At 38.5% G+C, this 12,450-nt stretch overlaps 1 protein-coding gene across 13 annotated transcripts in view; it reads right to left on the bottom strand.

Moving 5' to 3' along the window:
* RAPGEF2 (Rap guanine nucleotide exchange factor 2) overlaps nucleotides 1-12,450 on the bottom strand; it is a 316,637-nt gene that overhangs the window by 206,808 nt on the left and 97,379 nt on the right. For 12 of the 13 annotated variants that reach the window (XM_023558460.2, XM_023558463.2, XM_023558464.2 and 9 more), the window contains exon 2: nucleotides 3,149-3,219. In XM_023558460.2, coding sequence (XP_023414228.2) covers nucleotides 3,149-3,219 — 71 coding nt within the window. Of the gene's footprint in view, nucleotides 1-3,148; nucleotides 3,220-5,667; nucleotides 6,133-12,450 lie in introns of those variants that run through there. The other variant, XM_064267647.1, reaches the window with a different exon arrangement.

The following is a 12,450-nucleotide window of genomic DNA, read 5'->3' as shown; positions in this document are numbered from 1 at the left end:
CCAATTATTTAGGCTAAGAACCTTGGAGTCATTCTTGACTCCTCTCTTTTCTTCACATCCCTTCTCTCTGCCAGCAGGTCCCCAAAGTCTATCCCCCAAAACTGGCCAAGCTCACCATCTTCGCTGCTGAAACCTGTGTGCACCATCATTCCCCCACCATTGGCTTTCCCAGAACCTCAGTACCAGACCTTCTGCCCTTACCATCCATTCTCCACATGACCACCAGAGAGCTTCCCAGTCAATCAGATCACCTCCTACCTCTGTTCCTAATCTCCGTCACCTTCAGAGAACAAATCAAAACTCCTTATCCTTGCTTCCAAGGTCACATACAATTTGGCCCCTTTGTGCATCTGCACCAAGCCCGTTCCCATAACAGAGCCTCTACTGCACGCGGATCTGCCCAGATCTTTGCCTGGCTGTCCCCAAGGTCTGACTCCCAACCCCATGCCTACCTATGCATGCCACACAACACTTGAACCAACAACACTGATCCACTCGCCTAAGCTTTGTCTGCCTCACTGGGAACATAATAAGCTCCACCATGGCAGGAGGGTGGTCTACACTGCTCCATCCCCTCTGTCTACATCAATAGCTAGCACATAGTAGGGATCCGACCAATATACACTGGCTGAATAAATACACTGAATCAGTGTCATCAGGTTTTGTCATGATAAAATCTTTGATACGACAATGGTGTAAATAAACAAAGTACCAAAATTTTTTTTTTCTTTAAATGCTATTGGGGAAAGCAAACTGTTCTCCCTTGAATTTCTAAACACTATACTAAGCCTTATCTAGTTATTTTTTAATGCTCAAAAGGCACCAGTATCATACTAATTACATTTGGCCATAATGCTAAATACTATATACAGTTCAGCAGGCTGTTGATCCCAACATTGTGTGGCACTGCTCCTACAAGTGTTTAGCCTCAGCTCCTAACTATATAATCCCTAAACAAGTGTGCTGCTTCTAGTTTATATAGATTAAGGGGGTAAACATCAGAAAAATAAAGCTATGCTGAAAAAACACATAGCTCTTAAGTAAAGATCTGAAAACCTCTACACTGCACAAAGTGTATGATCTCATAGTAATGTACTGACATCTATTTTAACTGCTCAGAATCAGTTTATTGCTTATATATGGACGGGCTGCAATAACACAAAGCTGAAGCTTTCAAAGAAGGGAATGCCTCGTCCCCTCCAGGAGAGGGGAAATTGTCCACTGTCCAATACGGAATAACCAGACTTTGAAAATCTTGATTATGTGCATTTGGCTTTTTTAATTTTTTACCTAATAGAAGAAAACTGTATTATGTGGACTTCTGAACTGACTGCTTTTATTCCCCGGGGTAAAACTTTCATTTATAAAATTCAAGGAAAATAACTTATCTAAATGAGATGTATTTTTCCCAGAAACGGTAAAATTATAAACCAGTTTATCCAGCTCATCGGATTTATCTGTATCTCTTTTTATTATTCATTTAGGTACCCTGACCTTGTCCTAAGGAGAAGATAAGTGAGCTAGTTCAAGCTGTTTTTTTCCATAAACATGAGAAACTAATGACTTTTCAACACAAGCAGAATAATGTAAACATCCTAAAGGCCCCTCTTGAAGTTCATAGCAATAAACAAAACTGGGTAAGGTCTGAAAATAGGCTTTCTAAAGTATAAGCAGACTAAATCATACATTTGATTTAATTATTTCTAACCAAAAATCACCTCTGGAATGGCAGAAAGTTGACAGTTCTAAAGCTGGCTGAGGGACACAGGGGAGTCCCAAATTTTGAAAATTTCCATAAGAAATATTAAAACTTTCTTTTTCCTAATGCATAGAATTCCTATTATCTAAATAATTTTATAACCACATGTACTACAGACATACATTACATACGTAATATATCTAAATATTATCCACGTGTGTGGTTGTATATGCACCTAGGAATGTGACCTTTATGCTGAAGATTAATCGCATTTTATTTGAGGATTAAGTGCGTTCCATTAAAGTAGATCATTCTAATACAATTCCTCTTTAGGAAATCTGTCATAAAAAAAGTGGCTATTTTTAATGCACATACAATAAAAGTCACACACTTTAAAAATAATTCTTGCTTTAATTTGAGCCATCTTCTAAAATCCCAATAGTTCTGCCCTTTCTAATAAAACTTCATTGAATTTTTAAACACTTAACCTGCAACCTTATTTAAGTGATTTTTCATTAAAAATTTAATTTTAGAAGTACTCAATTCTCTTGGCACTTTTCTCAATTAACAACTAAATATAAAAGTGACATGCTTACAAATTAATTAGTGTTGAAAGAGTAAAGGGAGGACATACAGGAAAAGTATTCCACAATAACAATGCTGGCATCTCAACTAGCTAGACTCGGAGGAAGCAAAACCTTCTTAAACAAGACCTTCCCATGAGATTCTAGCTTTTGTTTATATGTACTCCATCCTCCCAAAGTCCTTTATTTTCTGTTTCAGTTAAGTAAAATTCACTGGATTACATAGGATGTTTTTGTTCTTTACTGTGAAGCCCAGACAACCATAAACAAAGTTACTCTATCTCTGTACAATAAAAGTGAGAAGATGTTTATAAGAGCAGACCATATTAAAAAAAAATCTATGATATAAACTGTGTTTCCCAGAAAGGGGCAATCTACTTAATGCAATAAATGTATTCCATACAAATATCTAGAACATACTAAGATAATAAAGCTAATATTCTTTGAACATTCTAGTTTCTAACACATCTGAGTGCTGAGCAGATTACAGCCACTGAAACCTCCACGGAGCAGTTCCACTCTGAAAACGTGCGGCCGCCATGAGTCACCATCAACTCAACAGCAACGGGATGAGTTAGTTTTCGTTTTGGTACATATTCACCAAGTAGTTTATTACTTTGGGTATGTGTGAGTGTGCGAATATGTGAGAAAGAGCGAGTGTGTGTGTGAGAGAGAGAGAAAGAGAGAGAGTTAATTACTGTGACAGAAATGTCAAAAATTTATTGTTACTAAAATTTAATTCAATTTTGTAAAAATCATAAAAACCCAAGTACATAGGCTCTATGAAGCAGAGCTTTCATAAATTTTATCTTCAAGTGTACCTCTTAACTATAATAAACGATCATATAAAATTTGAATGACTTACCTAAGCTGATGCTCCCTCAAGTTTGACAGGGCTTCCATACCGTGTAAATAAGAATACACAATTTCCAGATCCTGTTTGAAAGAAAAAGGAATCATTAGACTTTATGTCCAATTATTAGACTGGTTAGAGGTTTCTAAAATAAGTCACTACATTTACAGACCAAATTAAGCTATGGACAACCGTTTTTGTTTTAAATACACATTTTCATAGACATTAAAAATAACAGAAAAGCTAAACTGCACAAACGTTACCTATCACAACTGCCTTAGAGGTATGCACAAAAGCTACTAAAAAATAAACTGACTCAAACTTATGAAAATCAATTCCTCATAAATTGTTTTTTTATTACCTATTTTCTGCTTTTTAACATCAAAATTCCAAAGGCAAAGTTTTAAAGTATAGATATTTGAAATAACACAATTAAATAAAAATATTTTTTAAAGTTACAACAGAAACTAAATGCAGGTTATTTCATGGCTAATGTAAAAATGACTATTCTTTTTTCCCATATTTCTTACCAAAAGGCATTTTTTACATACGGAAATGTTAAAGTTTAAATATTTCCTTTTAAAAAAAAATGAGACATGACTTGTTTTTCTAGATCACATTGTAGTTAATGGAAAAAAGGATTCAAAGTTATTATTCATGAGGGCTCAGAACAGGTAAAAATTCAGACATCTGTTTACAGTCACATATGGCAAACCAACAAGGAATTAGCATTTTTATCTAAGATCTCTCAGTTTGTGATATCAAGAATACAAACAGGTGTTTACTCCTCACCTAAATCTTTTTAAATCTCAGTCAAACTCTAAAGCAAAAGTATTTTAAATTTGTTAAACAATCCTTTTTTTAATAACAGATTAGAGATATACTTCACATAACACAAAATGTACCCTCTTAAACTATTCAGTGGTTTGCACTGTGAAACCACCACCGTTCTTTAATGTGAGAATATTTTCATCACCCCATCAATCAACCCCATACCCACTAGCAGTTAACGCTCATTCTCACTTCCCCCAGAGCTCCTGGCAACCACGAATCTACTTTGTTCTTACAAATTTGCCTGTACTAAACATTTCAGGTAAACAGAATATACGGTCTTTTGTGACCATGTATTCTTTCACTTAGGGTAATTTTTAAAGATTCATCCACGATGCAGGATGTATTAGTACTTCTTTCCTTTTTAACCACTTTTGGTCGAGGATTCCAATTCCTGGAGACCCCCCGAGTTTCAGAGTAGAACTGTGCTCCTGGGGGTTTTCAGTGGTTGATTTTTCCAAAGTAGACTGTCAGGCCTTTTTTCTGAGGTGTCTCTGGGTAGACTCAAACCTCCAGCCTTTTGGTTAGCAGCCAAGCATGTTAACTGTCTGCACCACCCAGAACTCCTCACTCCTTTTCATTGCCAAATAAAATATCACTGTATAGATACACCACATTTGGTTTACCCAGTCATCATTTCTGTTACCTTTTTATTGCTGAATTGCAAGAGTTCTTTATATATTCTGGATATCAGATATGCAATTTGCAAATATTTTCTCCCACTTCATTGACTGTGTTTTCATTTTCTTGAAGGTGTCCTCTGAAGCACAAAGTTTTTAACTTTGATGCAGTACAATTTAGCTACTTTGTCCTTTGTCACATGTGCTTTTATAGCCATTTCTAAGAAATCACTGCCTAATCCAAGCTTAGGAAGATTTATTCCTGTGTTTTCTTCTATGAGTTTGATTGTTTTAGCTATTACTTTGGGTCTCTGATTCCTTTTGAGTTAATTTTTGTATACAGTGTGAGGTAGGGGTATAACTTCACTCTTTTGCAGGTAAATATCCAGGTGTCTCTCAGCACCATTTGTGAAAAAAAGACTATTCTTTCCCCCATTAAATTGTACTGGCACCATGTCAAAAAATGAACTGACCATATGGGGCCACATACACCAGAGACTCCATCAGCCTGAGACCAGAAGAACTAGATGGTGCCCGGCTACCACCAATGACTGCACTGACATGGTACAATGCAGTGAATCCCTGATGGACCAGGAAAAAAGTGGGGAGCAGAACTCAAATTCTACTAAAAAGATCAGGTTTAATGGTCTGACTGAGACTGGAGGAACCCCAGAAGAGATGCCTGCCAGACTCTCTGTTAATCCAGAACTAAAACCATTCCCAAAGCGAACATTTCAGGCAAAGATTAGACTGGACTGTAAGACATAAAATAATACTTGTGAAGTGTGTGCTTCTTATTCTTAGTGCAAGTAGATACACAAGACAAAATGGGCAGCTCCTGTCCGGAGGTGAGATGAGAAGGCAGAACAGGACAGGAGCTGGTCAAATGGACACGGGAAATTCGGGGTGGAAAGTAAGAATGTGCGGTCACATTACAGGGAGAGCAACTAGGGTCACATAACAATGTGTGTATAACTTTTATATGAGAAACTGACCTCAGCTAAAGCAAAATTTAAAAAAAAAAAAAAAGCTAAAAAAAACTAATGCCTAAATAAAATTAATAAAAAAAAAAAAACTGACCATAAATACAGGAGTTCATTTTCTGGACTCCTACTTCTGTTCCACTGATCTATGTGTCCATCCTCAATGCCAGGACCACGCTGCCCTCATGAGCTTTGTAGAAAGGTTTAAAATCAGAAAGTGTAAATCTTTCCACCACCTTCTTCTACTTGTTTAATATTGCTTTGGTTCTTCTGGGTGCTTTGCATTTCCATATAAATTTTAGGATCAGCCTGTCAATTTCTGCAAAAAGGACCATATGGGATTTGAACGAGATTGCATTGAATCTGCAGATCCATTAGGAGGAGAGTGCTGTCATCTTAATAATGAAGTCTTCATGATTCCTGACATGGGATGGATTTTCATATATTTACTTAGGTAACCCTTAAATTGTTTTCGACAGTGGTTTGTACTTTTCGGTGTATAAACCTTGTACTTCTTTTGTGAAATTTAATCTTTTTTTAATTAACAAAATTTTATAGCCTTAGAAAAGCATTTTAGATCAGAAATCATGTCAATATATTAAGTATACATATGAAGGGCACGGGTAAGTGACAGTAATTTACAGAATAACTAGATAAGGAATTAGAAAACTTATAAAGAAGAAACTAACAAGGTTATCACCCTAAAATATTTTACTATAGTCCTTAAAATAGCATTATGATGTGCTAAGCAAAAAAAAAAACAGAGATCTGATTCTTAATTCTAAATTATTCCAAATTAAAATTTATCAACATTTAAAGTGTCACCCTCTGGTGATCAATTCCAAACTAATGGCCTTTCATTTTATTAATCTGTAGTCTTTGATATTTCCCACAGTTCCCTGAAAAACTATTTAAAGACAGAGATCTAAGACTAACCCTAACCCTATAAATTCAATAAAAATAAGAAAACTACAGTAAAAATGTTTCCAACATTGAGAGTAACAAAGTGAGCACTTCTGAAGCTAATATTCTGAAGTAATCAGATTTCAATCATTATATTCTGTTCGCATCTAGTGAAAGCCAATAAAAATGTCTTAATTTATGAGTTTTCTTTTTTTAATACTTATAATAAAAGGTCCTCCTGAATAATTCTTAAATTCACATTCTAATTATTATGAATGTATGCTACTTGTAATCGTTACACCGTAAGAAAGACTGCCTTCCTATATCTGCAGAGGTTATATTCTGATTCTAATATTAAAACCCTGTATTTTTTCACTGAAATACTTGGTAACATTACAATCTGCCCTAGGCCTACACTGTTTTCACCTAAACAGACACTATTACTGACATTCACATAATGCTCATTAAGCAAATAAATGTACACCGACCAAAAATTTTATTTAGAAAAATATTAGCAGTAGGACTTAAACTGGAGGAGGAAAATTTAAAAGAAATGACAGAAACAAGAACGTGTAAGCTTAGGGACAGAGGCGAAGGAAGAACAGCCTTAAAAGCCTCAAAAAATTTTCAACACATGAAATAAAGTCTCTTCTTCAACCAAACCAACCAAAACCAAAGTAAAAAAGCTTGTTCCTTTATCAAATGGCACTTTTTAAATCTGCGGCCTTTTAACCATATGAAGTTTCACGTTGTGCAGGGGTCACATTCCTGAATAAGCTGTATCACAAATGCTTGCTGAAAGTGAAGAGGGCTTGAAGCACTTACTAACGAGGATCAAAGACTACAGCTTGCAGTACAGATTACACCTCAACATACAGAAAACAAAAATAGAGATAAACAGAGGAAATACTGAAGCTGTTGAGGATTTCATTTTACTTGGATACACAATCAATACCCACAGAAGCACAGTCAAGCCATCAAACAACCCACCGCATGGGGCAAATCTGCTGCAAAAGACCTCTTTGAAGACGAAGGTGCACCTGACCCAAGCCACGGTGTTTTCAATTGCATCATATGCATGCAAAAGCTGGACAATGAATAAAGAAGACCCAAGAAGAACTGACGCCTCTGAACTGTGGTGTTGGAGAAGAATACTGAATAAACCACAGGCTGTCAAAAGAATGAACAAATCTGTCTTGGAACAGCCAGAATGCTCATTAGAAGCAAGGATGGTGAAACTACGTCTCACGAACTTTGGACATGTCATCAGGAGGGATTAGTCTCTGGAGAAGGACATCACGCTTGGTAAAGCAGAGGGTCAGCAAAAAAGAGGAAGACTGCAGGAGATGGACTGACACAGTGGCTGCAACAACGGGTTCACGCATAACAACGATTGTGAGGATGGCGCAAGACCAGGCGGTGTTTGGTTCTATTGTACACAGGGTCGCTGTGAGTTGGAATCAACTCGACGAAACCTAACAGCAACAACGACAGTTAGTGTGCCTGTATAACATACGTGAAGTTGGCAAGTCTGAGTATGAATGTATAATCTCTATGATTATACAGAATATATCTATGAACAGTAATGTCCACCATTATTCATCTTAATTCAACTTGCAATTTAAAGAAAGTTATTAATAAGAAGGTAGAGAACTATGCTGTACTGCCACCTGTAATTCACTGACTAATTCTCAGCCACCTGTAATTCACTGACTGATTCTCATGAACGGGTCTAGAAGTTGTTACAAAGGCTGCATTATAAAACTCAGTGAGTGAAGCAGTGGGACAACAGATTGCATTGCACCACGACTGCACGACCAAGTTTTAAAACGTAGTTTTTCATTCTGTAGGTATGTAGCAGAAGGAGCCCTGGTGGTGCATCGGCTAAGCACTTGGCTGCTAACCAAAAGGTCCATGGTTCGAAACCACCAGCCGCTCTACTGGAGAAGATGTGGCAGTCTGCTTCCGTAATGATTACGGCCTTGGAAACCCTACAGGGCAGTTCTAATGGGTTGCTATGAGTCGGAATCAACTGGACGGTAGTGGGTTTGGTTTTGGTAGGTATGTCACTACATAAATACAACAATGACATGCCATATAATTATGATATTTTGGGGGATTACATTTTAACATATCTCTTGATCAACACACAACCAGGGAATCTCGTGTAATTGATAACTTTCATGTATTTTTTGTTATCTAACCAGATTATAAACTTCTTTAAATGAGTTCATCAATTATGTCCAAAGTTTCTTCTATTACTTCTTCAAAGACATTTGATTTAAATGATCTAGGCCACAAGAAGCTTATAAACTAGGGGGGCATATATCATACATAAAACTGCTAAATGAAAGGCAATATTGTCTAGCTTGAATTAGATGACTTTACACATAGATTCTATCTAAATGTGAGTTTTTTTATGGTAGTTAACCAAATGAATGACAGAAAAACCTGGCGTCTAGGTAGCAGGCAACAAACAGGTAAACAGGATGTTCACTGTGCCATGTGACCCCAAACATCACAGAGCTGGGTCTGTAGAAAAGGCAGAGAAGCTCTGGGAAAGGCAGTGGGAAATCTCTGCTCTCTAACCCTGAAGCATGAAAGAATGTTGACTGGAGATGAGGAAAAGAAAGGCAGAATCTGTGGTTGCGCTTTTTCTCAGTCAAGAGCCCAGGAGACAAATGCTAGGTTTATGAAAGGTTAGGAAGGTAAGTAATACTGAATGATGGAAAAGAAGAGATATTCTTCTTTTCCACGGGCAAGGTGAAACAAGACAACACTTTGAAATAGGCAAATTTTGCCCTTTGAAAGTTCTTATCAACTTCTTCTTCTCTCTACAGGTGTCCAGCACCTCACATACTCCAAGCCCCATAATAAGGCACTGTGTCCAAGAAGTCAATCTGCACACAATCGTGGGTGTCAGTGGCCAGTAGTGGCCCCAGAACCTTCCATGAGGTGCTGTCATAATCTGCATTTCCATAGTCTAAACAAATCTCTAAGTGGTGTGAGGTTTTAGGCAGCACATCCAAGAGAAATGAAACCTATTGGTAGTGTAAACAAAGACATTTGGGGGCATGAGAGGCATCTTCAAACAATCTAGATCTGCCTGGGACTACTCCCACCTGCACCCCTTCCAGACCTCTAACTGCCTCTCACCACTTCTTCCTTCATTTCTCATGAGGGAGTTTCCAGCTCTATCTCCCCTTGTGGTTGGCCTTTAGTAAGATGCTCTGTGAGCTGGTGTGGAATTGCCTTTACCTAGTAAAGACACAGAAAGGCAAGCAAGCAGGTGAGGACCAGGCACTGAGGAAGTCCTGTCCCAAGCCAACCTGAAATTTGCAGCCATTGCTGAAAACCAGGTATGCTGCATTACAGAGCAAAAGTTTTCTCTGAAAAATATTCTTTGATGGTTACAAGAGCGGGGAGGGAGGGAGAGAAAGAGGTTTTCACAAATTAGATAGTAGTTAAGAACTACTTCAGGTGAAGGGAAAGACAACACACAATACAGGAGAGGTCAGCACAGCTGGACTAAACCAAAAGCAAAGAAGTTTCCTGAATTAAACTGAATGCTTCGCAGGCCAGCGAAGCAGGGGCAGGAGTTTGGGGACCATGGTTTCAGAAGACATCTAAGTCAATTGGCATAATAAAATCTATTGAGAAAACATTCTGCATCCCACTTTGGAGAGTGGCATCTGGGGTCTTAAACACTAGCAAATGGCCGTCTAAGTTGCATCAATTGGTCTCAACCCACCCGCAGCAAAGGAGAATGAAGAACACCAAAGAAACAAGGTAATTATGAGCCCAAGAGACAGAAAGGGCCACATAAACCAGAGACATCACCCTGAGACCAGAAGAACACAACAGACAGGGAACACGACGGAGAACCCGAGGGAGCAGGAGAGCAGTGGGACGCAAACCTCAAATTCTGGTAAAAAGACCAGACTTAATGGTTTGACTGAGACTAGAAGTACCCCAGAGGTCACGGTCCCCTGACCTCCTGTTAGCCCAAGGCATGAACCATTCCCAAAACCAACTCTTCAGACAGGGATTGGACTGGACTATGGGATAGAAAATGATACTGGTAAAGAGTGAGCTTCTTGGATCAAGTAGACACATGAGAGTATGTGGGCATCTCCTGTCTGTAGGGGAGATGAGAAGGCAGACGGTCAGAAGATGCCCGAATGGACATGAACAGAGAGAGTGGAGGGAAGGAATGTGCTGTCTCATTAGAGGGAGAGCAACGAGGAGTATACAGCAAGGAGTATGTAAATTTTTGTATGAGAGGCTGACTTGGTTTGTAAACTTTCACTTAAAGCACAATAAAAATTAAAAAAAAAAACAAAACTGACTCTGGATCTCCTGATACATGCTACAGCATGGATGAACCTTGAAAACTTTATGCTGAGTAAAATAAGTCAGTCACAGAAGGACAAATACGTATAACCCCACTTACATAAAATATCTAGAACTGGCCAATATAAAGAGATCCAAGTTTGTCAGTGGTTACCAGTGGCAGAACGGAGGGGATGGAGAGTGTCACTGCCCAGGAGAGCACTGAGTTTCTGTAAGGGTGGTAGAAAAATCTGGAAACGGATGGTGGTGATGGCTGCATGACATGATCAAAGGAATGAATGTCACTGAATTGTACATGTAAAAAATGGTGAGATGACAAATGTTTTCTTGTATATATTTTTACCACGATTAAAAAGAAAAAAGTTTTCTCCGAAGACATGTTAAGGAAGGCCTTCAGGGAGTTACTTTCTTGGATTCTCTTTTTTTCCCCCTCTCTCCACACGAGAGAGATATTCAGAGTAAAGTGACGTTTCCATAAACCTGGAAAAACGCTAGACAGTTAAATCACCAAAAGTGCACCAATTTTCATTTGTCAAGAAAGTGTGACAGGTAAGCTGAGTGAGACATGTCTAACCTCCCACCTGCACCTCCCAAGACAAACAAAGCTCCACAGGGTGAATACTATTTTAAAAGGCCCTTAAAGATGTAAGCTATTTTTCCCCAAAAAATTCTCCAGGCATTGAATACAAACAGGAACACTTCTTTAACCAGGAAGCAGCGATTTTTCAGAACAATAAGCTTTTTCCTTCTACCCTAGAAAGGACATCCTTTTTTACAAAATAGATGCTATTTAAAAACAGACTCAAGTTATAAAACCACTCTAGCCCAGAAGAGAAAGATACTGACAGACATTTTTCCATGAAAAATGTATTTTTTTGCCCCAAACATAAACCATGTATCAAAACCCGAGTCTCCTCCAGGTACTTTAGGAGAGTGATTTTAACAACCTAACCAAAGTCAGCCCTCTAGCTCAGAGTCTGCAAACACACCACCTGCCCAACAGTAAGGCAGACAGGGGAGCGTGCCCTGAACGGAAGGCTCACTCTCGAGTTCTCCTTAGAGACACAATCAGAATGTAATGAGCTTCACAGCAAACCCAATAATTCACTCAAAACTTCTAAGTTCATCTGCTTGCCAATGGCAGGGCCTCGTTATCCATTTACGGTATCTTTTAAATGACCTCTGGAGAACTGAGAGAAGGTAACTAACTATTCCACAACCTCCTTTCCGACCCACCTGCCCACACTTGCACAGGGCGAGGGACCAGGTGGGGGAATTGCTTTGCACTGCACCATGTGAAAGAAGCACACCTCTTCCTTTTAAAAGTGCTTGTTTTATGTATGAAACTATATACTTAAACTATTTTCAAAAGTAGGTTGACTCCTTTAAAAGGACTGTATGTCCATCATCAAGAGAAGTGAAATGGCACTGCTCCCACAAGCAGGCCTGCGAGGAGACCTAAACAGCACAAGGTGGAAGAGGCAGGAGCAGCCCACCTAAGTGACAGGGGTCGCAGGGCCAGGAACTGTAGGGATGCCAACCTATTCTCCCTGTGGGTCCATTAGAGAAAACCACAAAGACAAAGAATCTAATTTATCTTTCTTGACAACAGCTCACCAGCAAT

Source organism: Loxodonta africana, chromosome 13, assembly GCF_030014295.1.
Source record: "Loxodonta africana isolate mLoxAfr1 chromosome 13, mLoxAfr1.hap2, whole genome shotgun sequence".
NCBI classification, from domain to species: Eukaryota; Metazoa; Chordata; class Mammalia; order Proboscidea; family Elephantidae; genus Loxodonta; species Loxodonta africana.
This window is presented reverse-complemented; position numbering and strand designations above follow the sequence as displayed.